General features: G+C 37.6%; 1 protein-coding gene across 2 annotated transcripts in view; it reads left to right on the forward strand.

Moving 5' to 3' along the window:
• The window catches only part of dennd1b (DENN/MADD domain containing 1B), an 81,788-nt gene that overhangs the window by 30,156 nt on the left and 31,673 nt on the right, over positions 1-19,959 (forward strand). For both annotated transcript variants that reach the window (XM_058400715.1, XM_058400714.1), the window contains exons 4-9: positions 6,632-6,681; positions 7,417-7,536; positions 11,463-11,532; positions 13,878-13,958; positions 17,116-17,169; positions 18,370-18,480. In XM_058400715.1, coding sequence (XP_058256698.1) covers positions 6,632-6,681; positions 7,417-7,536; positions 11,463-11,532; positions 13,878-13,958; positions 17,116-17,169; positions 18,370-18,480 — 486 coding nt within the window. The remainder of the gene's footprint in view (positions 1-6,631; positions 6,682-7,416; positions 7,537-11,462; positions 11,533-13,877; positions 13,959-17,115; positions 17,170-18,369; positions 18,481-19,959) is intronic.

The raw sequence follows: 19,959 nt of genomic DNA on the forward strand, positions 1-19,959 counted from the left end.
TTTTTTAAATCGTTAGTCTATGTTCAGTTTAGTTGCCATCAACATTGTGTTTATGTGACCAAATAGGTTAAATAGATATCTGTTGGACAATTCTTACGTGTACCTCTCAATTTCAATTTTATTTGCACGTGTAGTCGTTCTTTTATGGTAAAAAGTGCATTATTACCATGTGAATGACTTAAGTGCAGATGTATTATCACCTAAAGTTGGATGGAGGAGCTATGAATACAAAGAGAAAGAGGTAAAAAATTGGACACTGCTCTGCTAAAGTCAAAATATATATCTGAGCATCAGTATGAAACTGCACCCAGGCTCACACTTCCCCTTTAACACATTAGGTCCAAGGCAAAGTCCGTACTTATTAAATGCTCAGCAGATAAGGTGCAAGGTCAGAAATGGTGAGCCAGCAGCATATGATTAAAAATACAATGAAAGGAATCCCAGTAGGAGGATGTGGAAAAAATACAGACAGATTAAACCCACAACAGGTTTGCCTTTGCATCAGGTCCTGGTGCTGAAACAGATCAGAGGTGTGATGAGATGTACGGCTTCGAGCATCATCTCATGTGATTCTATAGGATCAGGTTGCCACATTGTTCTATGTGCCTTTATGACTATATAAAGTAACATAAAAACAGCAGAAGGCAGATAAGCCAACACACTGTTACACTGACATGCTAGTGGCATGTTAGTGGGTGTTGCGCTAGTATGAGTGTATCAGGTGGAGCAAGGTTCCTGCAAAGTTTAAACACCTCGGTATCACGGCTGGGTTGAGAAAAGTCCACCAACCAAAAATATCCATCCAGCAGCAGCCCTGTGGTCACAAACTGACAACCGATGAAGGCTAAAAGATGAGTAACAGAAACTGTGCATGGATAAACACAAGCTATAGTCTCTAACTGTCCACCTACAAGCCTTTACCAGCAAAGAGAATACACAGCGTTTGCAGCAACATTTTGTGTTACTAAAATGCTGTTGCCTTGTCAGTGTCACTGCTCAAACAGTATATAATCTGTCGGCTAAAGCAGCAGTTCTTCACTTTGATCACTTGAGACATGGGTGGAGTCACAGGAGATTATTTGTAATGTACCTCACTTGCATATCAGCTTGATTCATGGAACATTTAAAGCTCTCAGACTCAATTTGAATTTTATTTCACTTCATTAAATTTGGAGTCTCTTGTAGGATTAGGTCAATAAGATCAGGTCTTAATTATGTGTATTCGATATACAAATCTTTTTTTTTTAAATACCCTGATCCCATTCCCACCTATTTTCATGACACTCTGCCCCATGTTCAACAGTGGCTTGTGAAGTGTCTAAAATGACTGACAGGAGGCACTTCATTCTTAACCAGTGTATGCTATTGTGCTGAGGCCATGGTGTAAATCTTTAGATTTTATCATGGTCTATTTATATTCCATGTTATTTGTTTGTATATCAGGAATATAAATAACACATTGCCATGTTATTGTCATGTTAGTGAAAACCCAGACCTTGGCAATCCTGTGCTTGGTTTAAGTACAATATTTTTTGAAGTTTATGCCCTTAATGTAAACAGCAACATTATTTTAAGGTGCAGGCTACAAGCTCAGTGAAAGTTGTAACTTTTGCATATTGTGGAAGTAAAAATCTCATTAGATTATATGCAGTGGTAATGCATGTTTATAATATCTGCTGATCTCTAAACTAATTCAGTGCAAGAAAACATAAAGTGTCCTGTGGCCTTCACAGTCTACGATGGTAATAATATTGGATTGTTTAATTGATTTATTAATTGATGTTGTGATTGATGGTTTGTTTGTTTGATGAATTGCTTGTATTACAGTTCAAGGTTTATTTGATGTTTATTTAATGATTTGGTGTTTGTTTGATGGTTTAATGGTTTGTTTGATGTTTATTTGATGGTTTGGTGTTTGATGTTTGTTTGATGTTTCTGTGAAGTTTGGGGTTTGTTTGATGGTTTAATGGTTTGTTTGATGTTTATTTGATGGTTTGGTGTTTGTTTGATGTTTGTTTGATGTTTCTGTGAAGTTTGGGGTTTGTTTGATGGTTTAATGGTTTGTTTGATGTTTATTTGATGGTTTGGTGTTTGTTTGATGTTTGTTTGATGTTTCTGTGAAGTTTGGGGTTTGTTTGATGGTTTAATGGTTTGTTTGCTGTTGTTGCTATTGATGGTTTGATGTTTGTTTGATGGTTTAATGGTTTTTTTATGTTTTTTGATGGTTTGGTGTTTCATGGTTTAATGGGATTTTTTTTAATGTTTTTGATGTTTTTGTGACAGTTTGGGGTTTGTTTGATGGTTTAATGGTTTGTTTGCTGTTTTTATTGATGGTTTCATGTTTGTTTTATGGTTTAATGGGTTTTTTATGTTTTTGATGGTTTGGTGTTTGTTTGATGGTTTAATGTTTTTTTGATATTTTTTTGATGGTTTGTTGATTTGATTGATGAATTGTGTTTTGATGGCTTGCTTCTTTGATGTTTTGTTTGATGGCTTGATTGACTTGATGTTTTGTTTGATGGCTTAATTGGTGGTTTGTTGGGTTTGTTTGAAGGTTTGATTGGTGGGTGGTTCCATTTTATGAATTGTAATTAACATTCTGGCACATAAGAGAACATTTAGCTCAATGTATCCTTCTTTATTCAATGCAGTGTACTGCTAATATCTTAAGTACTATTCAGTGCAGATTTATATTAATTCCTATTTCTATTGTTTAAGTTAAATGGGTCTGAAATAATGTATGACTCTATTAGATTGTATTTAAAAATGGGCATGCCAGATCTATTTCAACCAGAGATGAGAATGTATTTTAAGTGGCCTGTTTTGGGACTGATGGACCTTTTTTGTCACAATAGCCAAGGGCCTTTGTAGCTGTATGCAGTATGGCCTGGCTTTCTGTGGCAGGAGAGAGAGAGAGAGAGAGAGAGAGAGAGGGGAAGAGAGGACCTAATTGGGAAAGGGGGAGTGAGAGGCTGCGGGCTCCTGCATTGATCTGTGGGGAAGATTCAGGGCTGAACCTGTCACTAGGACTTCTGTGCCATCAGCATGGTGGCTGTGCCAGTCTCTCTCTCTCTCTCTCTCTCTCTCTCACACACACACACACACACACATATATCCCCTGCTGGCGACAGCTCCACAGTGGCGTGTAGACCTGCTGGCTGGCAGAATTTTTAAAGAGCATGGAGGTTTAAAGACTGAAGCCCCTGGGGAGGAATCCCACCAGCTTGAGGAGGAAGAGATGGGGAGCTCTCTCTCTCTCTCTCTCTGTCTCACTCAGTCTCCTCTCTTTCTCTGTATATCGGTCTGTCTTTCTTCCCACTCTGTGTCTCATTTTATTCTCTTCTCCTCTTTTTACCATTGTCTTTCACTTTCTCTCTCTGACTGTCTCCTCGTCTCCCTTTCCCATTTTCCTATCAATCCCCCTCCCCCTGGCAAGTATTGACACTGTGTGTGTGTGTGTGTGTGTGTGTGTGTGTAAATGTGTGTTACTCTTGCATTTCTCTTTTACCTAGTAGAAGCAGAACGCTGCCAAGTTCCCTGCTCACATTTCAAACCCCAGGCCAGGAGACAGACTCTCCCACCATTCTGTCTCGCTGTTCTCATTTAAATATGCCGAGCTCGAGAGCTCCTGACACACATAGATACACTGCGAGCAAGCCCGCTGCTCCGCTGCAAGCTTCCGAGCCTGGCAATGTGTGTGAAAGAACTGCTGCCACTTCCTGCGGTACTAAAGCTGAGACAGTATATTGTGATACCGAATACCGGTATAGATTGTGAAGTCACAAATTATACAAAGTCACAAACTTTGTGTACAAAAAATATGATTAACAATGTAAAGCAGTGTTTTGTCATTAATTGTCACCCTTTATGCCACACCGAAAGCAGTATTGGATTGTACAGTCAATTTTTCATACTTTTAGTGCCCTGTGTGCTCTGTGTGCAGTCCGAGGTCCTAGTCGATGTGCGGTGAGGTAATAAATGAAGTTGAGTGGGGAGAGAGAGAGAGAGGAGAGAGAGAGAGAGAAAGAGAGAGACAGGGAGAGACGGAGAGAAAGGGGTGAGGAGGATGTGTGAGGGAGGGAGAAGCTGTGATGTGATTGTTGCAGGCCTCCGCAGGGGGAGCTGGGTGGAATGGAGACTCCTGTCTCATTGAGTGATATCCCTGTCTCAACAGTAACTAAATAATGCAGCCCTTCGACTTCAGCCTGCCGCCTCCAGTGAGTTGTAAATGTATTAGCTGCTTTATATTCTTTTGTCTTGGGAAAAACGGTCAGGAAGAAGTGTAGAAAAGGGAAAAGAAAAGGTAGGGAAGGGAAATAAATGCAACAACACACATTGTGTCCCTTACCCAGTCTGCCTTTCTTCCCTTGACATGTTTTGGTGTTATGCCGTGATCACCTGGAGTGAGGAAGGGGGATGAATGTGCATAGGAAGCACTATAGATTTAAATTTAGTTAATGCTGCAAGGACAATTATGGGAATCAGGTTTGCTGAAGGGATGCTGGATGCCAGGTGATTGCTACAGATGCCAGAAATTTTTGCCTAGTGTTTTGTTTTTAGTGTTTGTCAGTGGTTTTGCAAATAATTGCCAAAATCTTGTTTTACTTTTTATTTCTACATCAGAGTAGATGTGCTATGGGTTGAATAATAATGTTGAAGTTTTTCTTTAAATTTTTTTAGATTTGGTCAGTGCCAGTTTCATCCCACTTGTCCCACATCATACATCATACCTCCTGCCAGTCTGCAAGTGTGATGGCTAAGTACAGCATCTTTTATAACTGCTGCTCATGCGACATCACATGACAGCAGAACACATTTGAAGTAGAGCATGAACTGTGATTGTTCAGTGTTGTGCTGTTTGACAAAGAAGACAGGAATGCCATCCTTCCCATCCCTTCTATCCTTCCTAGGGATATAAATCGGTGTAACACTGATAAAACTGCTGGATTCTCTTTATTTCTATTCAAATTAACATAGTGGCTTTATGTTACTGTACAAGACTTTTACCTGCTCGTCATCCACACTTCCTTTAAAATCAGCTAGCTGGACCAACTAGGTAGTCGTGACCAATTCAGAATGAAGAGACGAGTTTATTTCTGTCAAATCTATGCCCCAAAGAAGCAAGATGTGCAGGAACATATTGATGGGCGCCTATAGTGGCTAATAATAGCAATGTGCACATACGGCGTGTCGAGCTTGCTTGTGTGCAACTTATTTATTAAAAAAAAAAAAACACTTGTACAGTCACAGGCCGCAGCAAGACACGACAGTCTCTGCCAGCTCTCCTCTCCTGCCAGATCCTTCAGTCCTCGTCTTCTGCTATCTGGTTCACTAGTCTCCCAATCCCCCCACCCGCCTCCGCCACCTACTGAGCTGTACAACAGCCAGTCATCAGCTCTGCACTCGCGCACACAAATAAAAACACACTCAAACACCACACCCTCCGTTCAAGTGGTGGCAGCTATCTATATACGTGGAGGGGATCACTGGCGGTTCCCCGTGGCTAAGCTGTGGTGTGGCACCAGCCAGACGTGGCTAACCCATATGGTGCTGGGCCGAATGTGGAAATCCATATGCTGCTGGTGCAGGGACGATTCCCGGTGGGCCACGCGGGGTGGTAAAGCCCTTAAGGCCGCTTTCTTCTCACTGATCCACTCACCCATTGTCTCTACAATCTTCCAGCAACCTTCGGCTGCATCTCAATCCTCCCCTCCCTTCTCTTATTCCACCTTGCTGGTGAATGAAGTTAATGGTAGCTAATTATTTAAGCTGCCAAGAGCCCCGTCTGCTTGCTGAGGCAGCACTGAGCTTAAACGTCACTTATGCCATCTGATACTTTGTCCCGTTATCCTCATTGAACAATTTGTAATGAAATATGATAAAAGTGTAATGTTTAATTGTTGCTGGATCAGGAACTCTTAAAGCATACACTTTTTTCCATCCTGATCTAAGATCATTGCATCTGTAGGAATAATTTCAGCACATTCGCCTCAACACAGGAGAGTAAAATACTTTCAAGGACAGACATTCAGTGAGTACTACATCAGTAGAGTATTTGGGACAATCCTGAAGAATAGTAGCAAAGGGATGAAATTATAAATCTTGAGGTCTGTGATTCTGTTATTATTATTATTATTATTAATAATAATAATAATAATAATAATAATAATAAAGACAAAATATCAGAATTACTTTTCACTGCAATGCTCTAGCAGTTAGGGGAGATGGATAAAATGGCAGAAATGAAGCTTTTTAAGGGCAGGGTTGTCTTATCCTAACACCTTTACTGTTAGTGTGTAATGGTTGTGTATTTGAATTTGACACATTGGGTACATAATACACTGAACAACTGAAACATTTTTTAAATACAAATATGCCACACACACACACACACATATATATATATATATATATATATATATATATATATATATATATATATATATATATATATATATATATATATGTGTGTGTGTGTGTGTGTGTGTGTGTGTGTGTGTGAATATATATATATGAAGTATGTATCTGAATCTTGTGTGTGTGTGTCTAGCCTCCTGCAGAGAGGTTATTTACTGTATACTCCCCTGTTTAATTTTATTATATGGCGTTGTCTGTCTCTGTTTTGTCACAGGAGGTCCTGCAGACGGTGCCCAAGTTCTGTTTTCCGTTTGATGTAGAAAGGTACAACCCTACTCTCCCTTCTCACATTTGTTTTGTTTTTGTAATGCAGAAATCAACATGTACCCTCTCTCTATAAGGTAAATGAATAGAATGAATGAAAGTATAGGAAACCAATCAGAAAAAACACTTATAACAAGCAAGTAGATGTGTGTGTGTGTGTGTGTGTGTGTGTGTGTGTGTGTGACGTGGGGACATCATGGAGACCTGATTCTGAAAGCAAAAGTGTGAAAAAGTGCGTTTGTACAGTTTTTCTAGTCTGTGAAGGAGAAGGAGACTGCATCCTTCTTTCAGTGGAAGCTTAACTGCTGCCATCTAGTGTTGAAGTGAACACGGGCGTAGCCAAAACACCGCACGTGAGACACGAGACGTACAGTTTAAAATCATCCAGGCTGCGTGCAGTCCGCAGCAGTCACTCTTTCTTTTTAGGAAGCAGTGATATTCTTTCTTTTGCTGTCTTTAAGTACTCTATATTGTGTAGAATGTAATGCACATTCAGCGTTATGAAAGTAATGCAGTAACGCAGTTAGCAAGCTGCTCTAGCAGTTACAACGGTTTATTAAAATTCTGTGTAGTAATCATTCATATTTTTTAGGCTTTTAAAATAAACATACAGCTCATTCATCATGTACTTAAGCAAACACGTTTAAACCTCTCGCTCCCTTTTATTAAAATATGAGTCTACTGTTTTGAGAAATAAGTCTCGTTAGTGCACTGTTTCGTGTTATGTGGCTGCAGAGTGTCCCAGAATCAAGTGGGCCAGAACTTCACATTCGTGCTGACTGATATCGAGAGCAAGCAAAGGTTCGGATTCTGCCGTCTCACCTCAGGCTGCAAGGTGTGCATCTGTCTGCTCAGGTGAGTCACAGCACTTTCTCTGTAATTACTCCTGACTGATCATGCAAAACTGAGGCGTGGGAGATTAAATAATTATCTATAAAACCATGGAACAATAAAACAAAAAGTAGCTTTGTGCTTTTGAATAAATATTTCTTTGGAGAAAATAATTTCTTTTTGATCAAACAAATGTTAGAATGAAATGTATAGTAATTTCTGAATCTACACACATTTTCTTTCTTTTTACTTTTATATTATTAACTGAGTCAACAATTTTCTCATCTTCATTTAGTCATGAATTGTGATACAAGATTGCAGGGTTGTGACTGTATGACAGGCAGCATAATGAGAATTACCTGTAAGGGAAATGGTAGATCAGAAGTGTTCTATAAATGCAAAATCAGTAAAATGTAAAGCACAGAAAACGAAAAGTGTTTGAACAAATTTAGTTATACTGATAGACAATTGCAGGTTGATCATTGGCTTGATAAGATCCTTCCTTGTCTTAACCGTGGTCTGGATGGGCTTTGTGTTTTTTCTCTTTTTTTTTAAACCCTGTCCCCCCCTTCTCCTTCTTCTTCCTCTTCTTCTTTCTTTCCTCTCATTATTCGGCTACTGGCACAGTAGCATGCCAGAGATGCTTTGCCGATAATTATGCATGAAGCCTCACTGCCAATTAGCAGAAGTCTCCCCTGTCCTTCTCGCTGAGTTTTACATGCTAATTCATTTGACATATGATGTATAAAATTCATTATGCATTCTGAGTAGTTTGCATGGCTTACTTCATAATAAGAAATTCATTTAGTTTTTTTTTAAGGTCTCCAAGTTCTTTGTTTGCATCGTGTCATAGGAAATAAATATCTGACAAATGAAGAACACTAGTTTTATTTATTTATGTGTAATAGTGCTGCATGTATAAATAAGTTTGCTAGGAATAAATGCATCATTGAATTAGAGTAAATATATAAACATAACATAATATAATAAAGAATTTTTTATTTTCATTATCTTCAAATTATATTTGTATGTACTTTATATATATATATATATATATATATATATATATATATATATATATATATATATATATATATATATATATATATAAAATTTAATTATTAAGTGTATATGAAAGAAAACACTGCAATTTTTACTTATTTTGCTATCATTTCTCTTTTGTGTGTGTGTGTTTTAGGAATAATAATATCTATCTTATGCTCTTCACTTGAATATTAACTTAATAATTATAATGTAAATATAATGGTCTTTGTATGTGTGATAGATGAAATAGTGGGACCATAAAATTGTCGCCCTTGCTTACACGAGGAACGAGCTTAATGAGAAGGACAGTTTTATTTGGACAGGCTTTTATCTGGAGCCCAGGGCAAAAGAGCCAGTGTTCCTTTAGGTCAACACTTAAAAAAAAAAAAGCAATATGATTGGATCTTCTGAGTTCCTTAGTCAGACACAGTCAGTAAAATTAATCTAAATATAGATTTGTCTCATGTCACAGTAAATATATTGTCTTTTATGCTGTATCACATATTTAACAACACTAAAATGTCATTTCATTTGATCTGTGAAAATACAAACTGCACTGATTATTATTATTAATAATAATAATAACCTTTTTTGTATCTAGTTAGAATAAAACCTTAAAGATTATGACAATAAAATGATATCTAACACCAATATGGCAGTAATGCATTATTATGAAAGAAATGTAGAAGATATGCTATAGTAATTTATTAAAGCAAGGGAATGAAAGATCCTAGCTTTTCTCCTGAAGTGTGTTTTGATTATTTGTCCTGAAGTCCTATGATGTTTGTGTGCTATGCTGTATATGGAGCAGTGTGTAAGAACTGTTATTGTTTTTGGACAAGCAGTTTGCAGTAATGGAAATTTTCTGTCTAGTTATCATGATTTTGTTTTGTTTAGGTACAGACTATAAATTAAAACAGTAAAAAAAAAAATTTTGTTTAATTGCAGAACACTTGTGTATCATTTAGTTTATCATTTTGGCTGTAAAAATAGCTTGTGTATGTGCATGTGTTCATGCATGCATGCAGGGTTAGATGTTGGTGTACTTTTTTGCGAGTAGGTGAACCACTTTCAAGCGGACAGCTTAAAAGGGCCGGAGAGAATGCCCTGGCCAGCAGCACAGCTCAGAATGATGAATGTCTCTCTATCGCAGGATTTGTCAAACACAAACACATTCTTACCCGCTGACCATGAAGAGATTAGGGGACTTAGGGCTGCACGTGCAGCAAAAAATTTTCACGTTTAACTTTAGTTAAACACAACAATTGAAATGCAGCATTATTTATACAACACAGGTATGTGTGCAAGCAATTCCTCCCTCGATCCTGTACCTTGATAAAGCGAGCTGTACTCCACTCATTCAGCTGTAATTTATTTGTCTTTAAAACAAAAGATTTACAGTCTTTCTCATTTCGGTGTATAATGAGTGTTTGGGCTCTTCGAGGCCTGTCGAGTCTCTTTGACAGCAGTAAACTCCCCTACATAAGTAAAAAAAAAAAAGTTGAGGATTAGCATTCTTAAGCTTGCATTTCAAACACAGGGGGTGAGGAAGATAACTGCTAGCTTTGTTGTCTAAGGCAAACAGGATTGTCAGAGGTGTTAGTTGATTGTGTTGTCCTTAATGTCCTGTGCATGATGGCAGTTTGTGTAAACCTAACGTTACACAGATTTGTAAAGATGTATATGTGTCTGACCTGGTTTGAGAGATTCTTTCTACGGATGTCAAAATATTGGCATATTAAGGGTTGATTGTTTCAGGTTAATGGTCATGCAAAATTGCGCTTGAGCGCACTTCACTTGGAGCTGCCTGTCATTGAGTCGCCTGAGCGGATTTAGCGATAAGAAAATTTGCATTACGTTCACTGTTGTTTTCCTTGTTGTCTGTTAATTCCAGTCTACTGAAGTGCTTACTGACCCATGCAAAGACAAAAAATGCTCATCACTAGGCTGTTTGTGGTTGCATATGGAACTTTTTTTTTTCTAGACAACACTACAACAAGACTATTTTAAAAATGTATTATTATTCAACTTTTTCATTTGTTATTAGTGCTACATTTTCCCCTATTATATACATGCATTTTTAGGCAAGACACACACATACACACACACAAAAGCCCAAATGATGTAATCAACTTTAATTAAGTGATAGACTTGAATAAAAATGCAAGACTGGATAAAAAAGTGAGTGGTTCACATTTTTTCATTATATTGCATAACAAAATGAATGGTGTGTGTGTTCTTGCAACCTCCAAGCTAAAACAAAATGTTGGCCCTGTTCCACCTCCAGAATCCTGTCAAGTTTGCCAAGATTCTGTCAAGCTAAACAAAAAACACAATGTTGCGGATACATGATATGGTGTCTCTTGGCGAGGTATTGTGTGATTAGTTAAAACAGAGACAGTACTTCTTTTTTTTTATTCAGTCAGCCTGGATAACCATTTAAACTGGAAGGAAAAAAAAATCTAATGTAGTGGCTAATGTAAGACTGTGCTTGTGCATATGGGTGCAGCATGCTTGTAAAGCCTTACATTTCTTCTCCCCCCTCCCTGTCCTTTGTTTATTACAGGCTACAGTGGCCTAATCATGCTATTTTGTTAAAGAAACTAAATCTTTTTATTTCCCACTCCTCAAAGTACAGCCTTGACTGGAATGTTTAAAACGCGGGTACCAGCAAGTACAAAGAATGTGATAATAGGGATGTTGAACTGGAGCTAAAAAGGAGGAAGCCTAAAGCCACTGGGTTAAATGTCAAGGTCAGGCAGGAAGGTAGGGGGTGGATTTAGTGGTACAAACCAGTTCTGGAGGCTGCAATTGTGGGATACTCATTTTCTTCTTCTGTTTTTCTGTGTTATGATAATTACATTTGCCCCCAGAATCCATGTCTTTTTCTCTTTTTTTCCATACAGCTATCTTCCCTGGTTTGAGAATTACTACAAGCTGCTAAACACCCTGGCAGACTACTTATTCAAACACCAGGTATGTTTACAGATTGTTACAACTTAAAAACACCCAACTGATGTGCTTATAGTGTTTAGAAATTGTTGTTATTGTATAACAACAGTGCACACAAGACTGTTTTTTCATGCTTGCACCGTGAAATGTTAATGAGGACTCTTAAAACACACTCTTGTTTAAATGTGTGTTCATATGGCTGGACTGAAGCAGGCTGTCTACTGAGCAAGCCACGTATGTCACTGATGCCTGTCACCAAGAAAAAAATGACCATCTATTAGCCAGGAAAACCAAACTCGTTTAGTTACACAGTGAAGTGTGCAGACAGGAGAAGGTTCGTCCCAGTGCTGTTAGTCAGCCAGAGCTGGTTGGCACTTTCCTGCTTTGCTTTGCTGTGCTGTTGATATTTAACAGACCAAACATGGAACAGGAAGTCTGTCTTTCACAAATTACTGGAAAACAAATCTCTGGGAAATGTGCTGCATCCAAAAACCTGCCCCCCCTACAACCGCCCTAAAAAGGATGCATACTAAAACAATATAAAGAAAACAACAGAGATGGGGCTGGGGGTAGTTTAGGAAAAATGAAAAGTTAACGAGGGAAATATGCGGTTTATGTCAAATAAAAACCAAAACATTTAAGAAACCATGAGGAAGAACCATGTAGAAGTGTCGCTGCATCACTGGGCTGTCATGCTGTTACACTCAGCAGTGCTACTGAAAGAATGCATAAGCAGCAAAAAGACATAAACTCATAAAACACTGAGAAAAGTTAGTCTGAACAGCAAGAACAGCAGAAATTAAGAAGGATCTGATCTATATATATATATATATAAATGTGTGTGTGCATGTACTGTTTAGTGTGTGTGTATAGATGTATATTAAACACACATTTTAAGTTTTCTTCATTTCAATTTCATATTACATTATATTATAGCTGGTTTTGTTTTAATTGCCTGAGCTCATGTCCTCCCCAAAACTGCCCTCTACAAAATGCAGTTATTAATAATAAATGAAAGAACTTTTTCCCCCTTACATTTTTCCCCAAAAACTGTACAACATAAAGTTAAAGCTCTGTGCCAAATGAATCTTAATCTTCAGAGGCTGTCTGATGGCACACTCTACACATGAAGCTCATGTCGACTGACGAGGACAGACAAGAGCGTCGATGGTTTAAGGCAAGAGGAAATGAACTGTTACCTCAGGCTGTTTTACTGACCGCACATGTGAGCATCCAGGATCTCATGAGAGTAGCTTGTGCTGTTCTGAAATGCAGACATGCACAGAAGTACCCAGCATCATAAAGTCACTGTTCAACCCCAAATTCAGTCTACACAATTTTTCACTCAATGTAGTTGATTGGCTTAGACATACAGCGAGTTTTGTGCTCTGTGACCTTCACAGAATTACTGAACACTGTAATGTTATAGAAAGCTTAGACAACTGCAACTGTGCTGTGCTTATCTCAGGACTACTGAACATGCTCTCAGCATATTTAGTACTGTTTGCTTTTACATCTGTTTACTGGAAGGATGTGTAATCCAACTATCTGGGGTTACCTAGAAGACATTGGGTTCCCTCTGCTTTTTCTCAAGGTTTCTTGTCTCAGAGAGATTTTTGTTGCCTCTGGCATCCTCATTACACACCTAAATCTGTAAAGCTGCTTAAAAGTGCTGTTACAAAAAGGAACCAAATAGAATTCAAAAACAATGCTTGATGCAATTTGGCATTGAAAACTTTAAAAGTGGGAGAAATCATAGAGTTCCAGTGAGAATTTTTTAGACTGTGTAGTAAAAAATGTAGACTATTTGCTTTGTACAAAATTAGCATTGTTTATTGTGAGACAAACTACAGGCTACATCAACGGAATGTTTGACTAATAATTAATAAAATATCTTATGCATCTGAAATACCATATTTAATTTTCAAAATTAGATTTAGTGTAAAGAGTCTAAATACATTAAAAAGCAATTGTATGCCTGTATTCCTTCCAATACCTATAAGAAAATAAATTGTGCCCTTGTTGTGAGAGCTCGTAAATGACCAGCGTTATAATCCGGGGGCCTGTTTTGTGGCGACGCTACTCTCCAAAGGCTTCTTAAAGCCGCCTTCACTGAGTAAGGACCTACGGTTAATTACGAACAGCCAACGCCAGTCATAAATCATCCCTTGAATAATAAGCATCTGCCGCGGCCCAGCTTACCGTCTCTTAACCTCAGGATTGCTCGTTAAACACGCGCCACTCGGATGTTTTTTCCCTTTCTCTGTAGGCTTGCTTCAGGAATACACAGTGCGTGCATTCTCCAAATTGATCACTGATTATAATGTTACTGTGCCCCAACATCCTTTGGTTAACTTTTTTTTTCTTAGGAAAACGATCTGAATGATTTGTTGGAGAAGCTGTACAGGCTGACCGTGCCAAAGCCAAGCACAGCCGTAACTCTGAGCGTGGTAGGTACACAGGGTTGGCTTTTTGTTTTTTGTCTGTTGGTTCGTTATTTTGAGCAGCTCTATTCTGAATTTTCTTGCTGATCAGACTCCACCGGCCGCTGTTAGCCCTAACAGCCACTTTTCACATATCATCACCACATCCTGCCACAAGTGTAAGTTAGCGCGCCCTTAACGAGCTGCCTGTCAGAGCAAGAGGTGCATATTTGTAGTTTAAAAATCTACCTGAAAGTTTCCCTAGCAGATTTAGCATTTTAGACATTGTCAAGTCTCAAAGTAAAATGATCAATAGTCCTGCTTGCCTGCAGTGTTTGCATGAAACACATTTATAATTAATATATTTATGTACATTATTTGTTTATATAAATACATTCTTGTCTGTACCATTAAATCATTTTGTGTTTGTGGTTTGATTTTGTTTAATATATAATATTTATAAACAGTCTTGTGGTTTATATTATATTTGATTTATATGTACTGCAAATATCCAAATGCCTTTTGTCCATTTTACTATACAAGACAGTAGTATTTCATAATTTTTAACAATATTGACCCATTTGCTGTTTTAAAAACTATAACCATCACTCTCATTTTGTACACGACAATTAAACAGCAGCATTTAATTTAATTTAATTTAATTTAATTTAATTTAATTTAATTTAATTTAATTTAATTTAATTTAATTTAATTTAATTTAAATGTACTAATGTCTGTATTGACATGGGTGCACTTTACAAATGATAAGGATTATGCCATATTCTGTGCTGATAAATGAAGCAGTATTTTTGTAGTTTGGTATTAGTAGTAGTAGTATTTGATTTAGTGTTTTTAGTTTTTAGGCTGTTGATGTGTGAGAACAAGTGCTTGCATATTGCCAATGGGCGAGTTGTGAAAGACAGAGGAAGCCAAAAGTCAGTGAATTGAGAAGGAACGATTATAGAAGCAGGAGCAAGAACAAGAAACAGCCCATAAATCCGACACTTTCATGCTAATTGCAGAATCCAGTGCTGTTAAATATGGCCAAAGAGACATCACTAAATGACCAACCATACAATTTAGGTCTTGCTTTAAAAAAAAATTGAAACAAAATAAAGTATGCTATATATTGAATGATTGCACCATTACACCGCTCTGTTCTGCTTTGAAGCATTAAAAAGATTCATTAGATTTAAAAGCAAAGGGCTGCTATACTTTTGCGTGTTTGTATATGTGTTGAAAAAGTCATCACTGGTTTGTGCTTGTGTAAATAACTGCTTAATCATACAGAAAAGGATGGTTTCCTTTGTATTAAATGTAGAAGTCATTTTCATACAGATGAATTCAGCAGACACTGGATTTGTCTTGTCCTGAGATGTGCTTGTTATGCTTGATCACCGAAGCTGAAACTAGTTAGTAAACTTGCTAGCCTAAAAGCCCCATTTAGCAGTGATTTACTTTGATTGGTAATTTATTGTTATCCATTTTTTCCTTTGTCTATCTCTGAATATTACCCATCTTACAATAGGGTTGTAAGTCTGTAATGTATGTAATGCCAAAAAAAATCATATATATATATATATATATATATATATATATATACTTACTGTGGCCTGGAATTGATCAAAAATTTTGTACTGTGCAGAAAGGTGTGTGTGTGTGTGTGTGTGTGTGTGTGTGTGTGCGCGCATGTGCATTTAGGGAGGGAGGTATCTAGGATCTGCCTCACACCACTGAGAGCAGCAGGCAGGCAGGCAGAGCACAGTGATAACAAGCACTTTGATAATGTGTGATTTTTATAAACATGGCTGCAGAGTTGCTGGCCGCAGCCAGTTGGAAGCGTAGCCCACGACACCAAGGCCAATCAGACACTCTGTGTGGGAGAATATACACAGGGGCCTGCACGTGACAATGAATGAGGCATTAAATGCTTTTTGCTCTTTTCTTTCGGGGCAGAATTAGTTGCTGATACATGTTGTACTTCTTACGAGAGGAACAGTTTCTTTAAGATATTTTTCAGCTGCTGTAGATTTTTCTTTGCATTTGATAAATTGCACTTTCCTTGGAGTCGCACTGCATAGTTTAAATAATTTAAACCAAGTTAATTTTTTCCCCATTCTTCATATTTGACAAGATAAAAGTTGCTTTTGTTAGTGGAGCATATGCAACAGCCAGAGTGTTGAACCCAGACACTCGGCAACAGATGGACACTCTTCACACACACAATGAGGCACGGCCTAGCCTGGGGAGAGAGAGAAAGAGAGAGAGAGAGAGAGAGAGGGAGGAAGAGGGAGGAAGAGAAAGAAAAAGTGAGGAATACTGTGCAAGCAAACAAAAGCTCTAAAGTTAGTGTGCAGTGTGGGATCTCGGCTTCAGAGCCTCTTTGATCCAGACATTAAACCTGTGTGGCTGTTCAAGCGCACACCAGGCCGATTCTTCTGATCCTGTCACCACAGAGCTGCTGGCTTCTGGGTCTTAATAAAGAATTTCTGTCCTGCACCAAGACTCTTTACATTTATTTCTAATACTAATAATACTAAAACTGCCAATAGTGCTATAGCTACTACAGCTATTACTAGTGCTAGTGCTAATACTACTGCTGCTACTAATGCTACTGGAACGAATACTACTACTGCTACTCATAACATTATTAAGACTTCTATAAATAGTACTAATGCTCCCACAGCTGCCACTTATCATTGCCACTGCTATTGCTACTATTAATACAAGTGCTAATACTGCTGCCATAATGCTTCTTTCAACACTACTACTGTTACTACTGCTGCTGCTGCTTTCATTACTACAAATACTACAAATATTACTAATACCACCACAGCTGCTACTCATACTAATACTAATGCTAATTTTTTTGATAATAATACTGATGCTAGTCATATTATTGTTGTTATTGTTATTATTATTATTATTATTATTATTATTATTATTATTATTATTATTAATAATAATAATAATATTATTGTTATTATTGTGTTTTGAGCCTTTACAATTGAGCTTTTAATGATTAAATTTTTATTTTCAAAAGTAGCATTTTCCAAAGCCATACAGTACTGGTGTACAGTGTGTGTGATTTAAAACATCTTGCCATAGGGCAAGTATTAACAAAGAGACAAATTTTTTGCTCATTTTTAAAATTCCGTTCTCTCTATCATTTGTCTTCATCTAGCACTTGCACTTTGTTGCCCCAGATATTACTGGACTTCCTACCATACCTGAAAACGTGAGTACACTGGTAGTGTGTGATTGCATGCTCAAATCAGCACTTTATCCTTCTTCATTAGGAATGCAGCCGATGTACGTAGTGCACGGATTTCACTTATTGTTAGGCTTTATTAAACCACTATTTATCTCTGTCATAGTTATGAGGTTGATATTAAATACCCTTACATTTTATTATTTCCATTCAATACCTAATGTATAGAGTTTCACATGTTCTTGTATTTACATTTCTCATTCTTCTCATCTATCATAGCCTGTGTGTGTGTGTGTGTGTGTGTGTGGGGCATCCCGTCCGAGTTAAATTCTCCTTGAATCTATAAAGAACTATAAACACACTAAGCTAGTACTCTGTGTGATAGCAAAATCCTAATATATATATATATATATATATATATATATATATATATATATATACACTACAGGTCAAAAGTTTGGACACACCTTTTAATTCAGTGTTTAGGGATTTATTTTCTACATTCTAGAGCAATACTGGAGATTTCAAAACTATGAAATAACACACATGGACTTAAGTAATCCATATGTAATGACAACAAAAAACAGTCAGTTGTTATTTTAAGACACGAAGGTCAGGTGTTCTGGAATAGTTCTTGCAAGAACAGTATTGTCAAGTGCATTTGCAAAACCCATCAAGCACCATGATGAAACTGGCTCACCCCAGTAAAGCAAGACCAAAACTTACCTCTGCTGCAGAGGGGAAGTTCAATTAGAGTTACCAGCCTCAGAAATCACCAATTAACAGCACCTCAGATTAAAGCCGTTATGAAGGCTTTACAGAGCATCAGTAGCAGACATATCTCAATATCAACTGTTCAAAGGACATTATTGTGTATTTCGGCCGCCTTCGGCATTAGGAAAGACCATGAAATTAGAAGGTGTGTCTCCAAACTTTTGACTGGTAGTGTGTATACATATATATATATATATATATATATATATATATATATATATATATATATATATATATATATATATATATATATACATATACATATATATATATATATATATATATATATATATATATATATATATGTATGTATATATATATATATATATACTCTCTTTAAGACCTTATTTTCTGATAGTGTTGCAAATAGAGTGTAACCAAATAAATCTAACTGAGTACTAAATAACTGAGTACTTTTACAAAAGCGCTTTTTATTGTTGTGTCTCTCATCAGAGGAATCTAACAGAATACTTTGTGGCAGTGGATGTGAATAACATGCTGCACCTGTATGCCAGCATGCTGCACGAGCGACGCATCATCATTACCTCCAGTAAACTTAGCACTGTAAGTAGCTCTTTGACTCTCTTTAGCTTTGAAATTTTTATATTTCATGTTATTCTGCAGAGTTACATTATAATCTCATTATATTCAATGTCAACTTCATATTACACTTAATATTATTCATTTCCAAGCTGCTTAGATTTTAATTGTCAGCCTGGCTTTATATTATCAGTTATAACAGTTCCAGCTTTTTCACATAGTTTCTGTCCAGCTCCTCTTCCCTCAGGAAGGGAGTGGAAGCTTATCGCATGGGCAGCCTGAAGCTTCCTGATGGTTCAGGGAGAAACAGCAAGTGATGTCATGTGCACATTATCTCTGCTTACTCGCCGAGCTATCTGTAGCCAGAGAGCGAGGGAGAGATGGAGAAGAGCCTGTCAGCTTGAGCCAATCCACGGACTATTTCACTCCTCCTGGTTGCCACCATCATTCTGTGTGCTCACTGACACGAGGGCTTAGAGTGTGTAAATCATTAGTCTCTTGGGTAAAGGCCCCCCTCCTTCTCCCCCACAGCCCTTTTTAATGTGATTTGCTGTTTTGGAGAGCAAGAGGGTAGCCAGCTGTCCGTTTACGAAACAACAGAGTTAGAAGGAAACCCATAGTTATTTGTGAACTCCTTTAAACTCCTTAAACTTCTCATCTTAAACTCTAAATCTGTCCATCTTTTCTTTTCTGATACAGTGCTGCAGGATTGCAAGCTGACTGTAAATAATACTATATATATATATATATATATATATATATATATATATATATATATATATATATATATATTTTTTTTTTTTTTTTTTTTTTTTTTTTTTTTTTTTTTTTTTCCCCTAATCATTGAAATGTAGAATGAATGTGGCATTGGTCTCTGTCCTACTGTCCTTGCAGGATAAATAAGAAAGAAAGAATGAGAGAGAGAGAGAGAGCGAGAGCATACATTATGCATGCTTCAGGCTGACCCTCAATGTTTGGGGCCCCCAGTGTACCTTTCCGTGTCAGTTCTAGCTGAACACAGGCACCGCCTTGCCTGTACCAGAAAGCAAAGGAATAAATCATGATCTTACAATGCCGCATCAGTCGACTCATCGCTGTTTTGTGACCAGAGGCGAGGCGCGCCGCTGTTTCCGAGGTGCATCTGCGAGGCAGCAGCCCGTGCTGCCTTGTCACACACTGGTATAATTGTGCCACATCAGGTGCCCTCTAACTAGTCAGCTGGGAGGCCCTGAGTCTTTGACAGCAGATTTCTTATCATGCTGTCAGCGCTATGCTAACAAGAGCAGATCCTGTCTTGGCCTGTGGTGTTAGCCACTCAGGTTCTTTGGCCCCATACTTCTTACCCCCCTTCTCACATATACATGCACACACTTCTTTTTCCCCCTTACTCCTTTTCTCTTTGTCATTCTTTTTTCATTTATCTGCGTAGCACTCTGCAGTCTCATTTTTGGCCTTTCTGAGCATTTCTCCTACCCCTGCTTCTTTGATAGTTACTTCTCATTG

Source organism: Hemibagrus wyckioides, linkage group LG10 (genome assembly GCF_019097595.1).
Source record: "Hemibagrus wyckioides isolate EC202008001 linkage group LG10, SWU_Hwy_1.0, whole genome shotgun sequence".
Taxonomy (NCBI): domain Eukaryota; kingdom Metazoa; phylum Chordata; class Actinopteri; order Siluriformes; family Bagridae; genus Hemibagrus; species Hemibagrus wyckioides.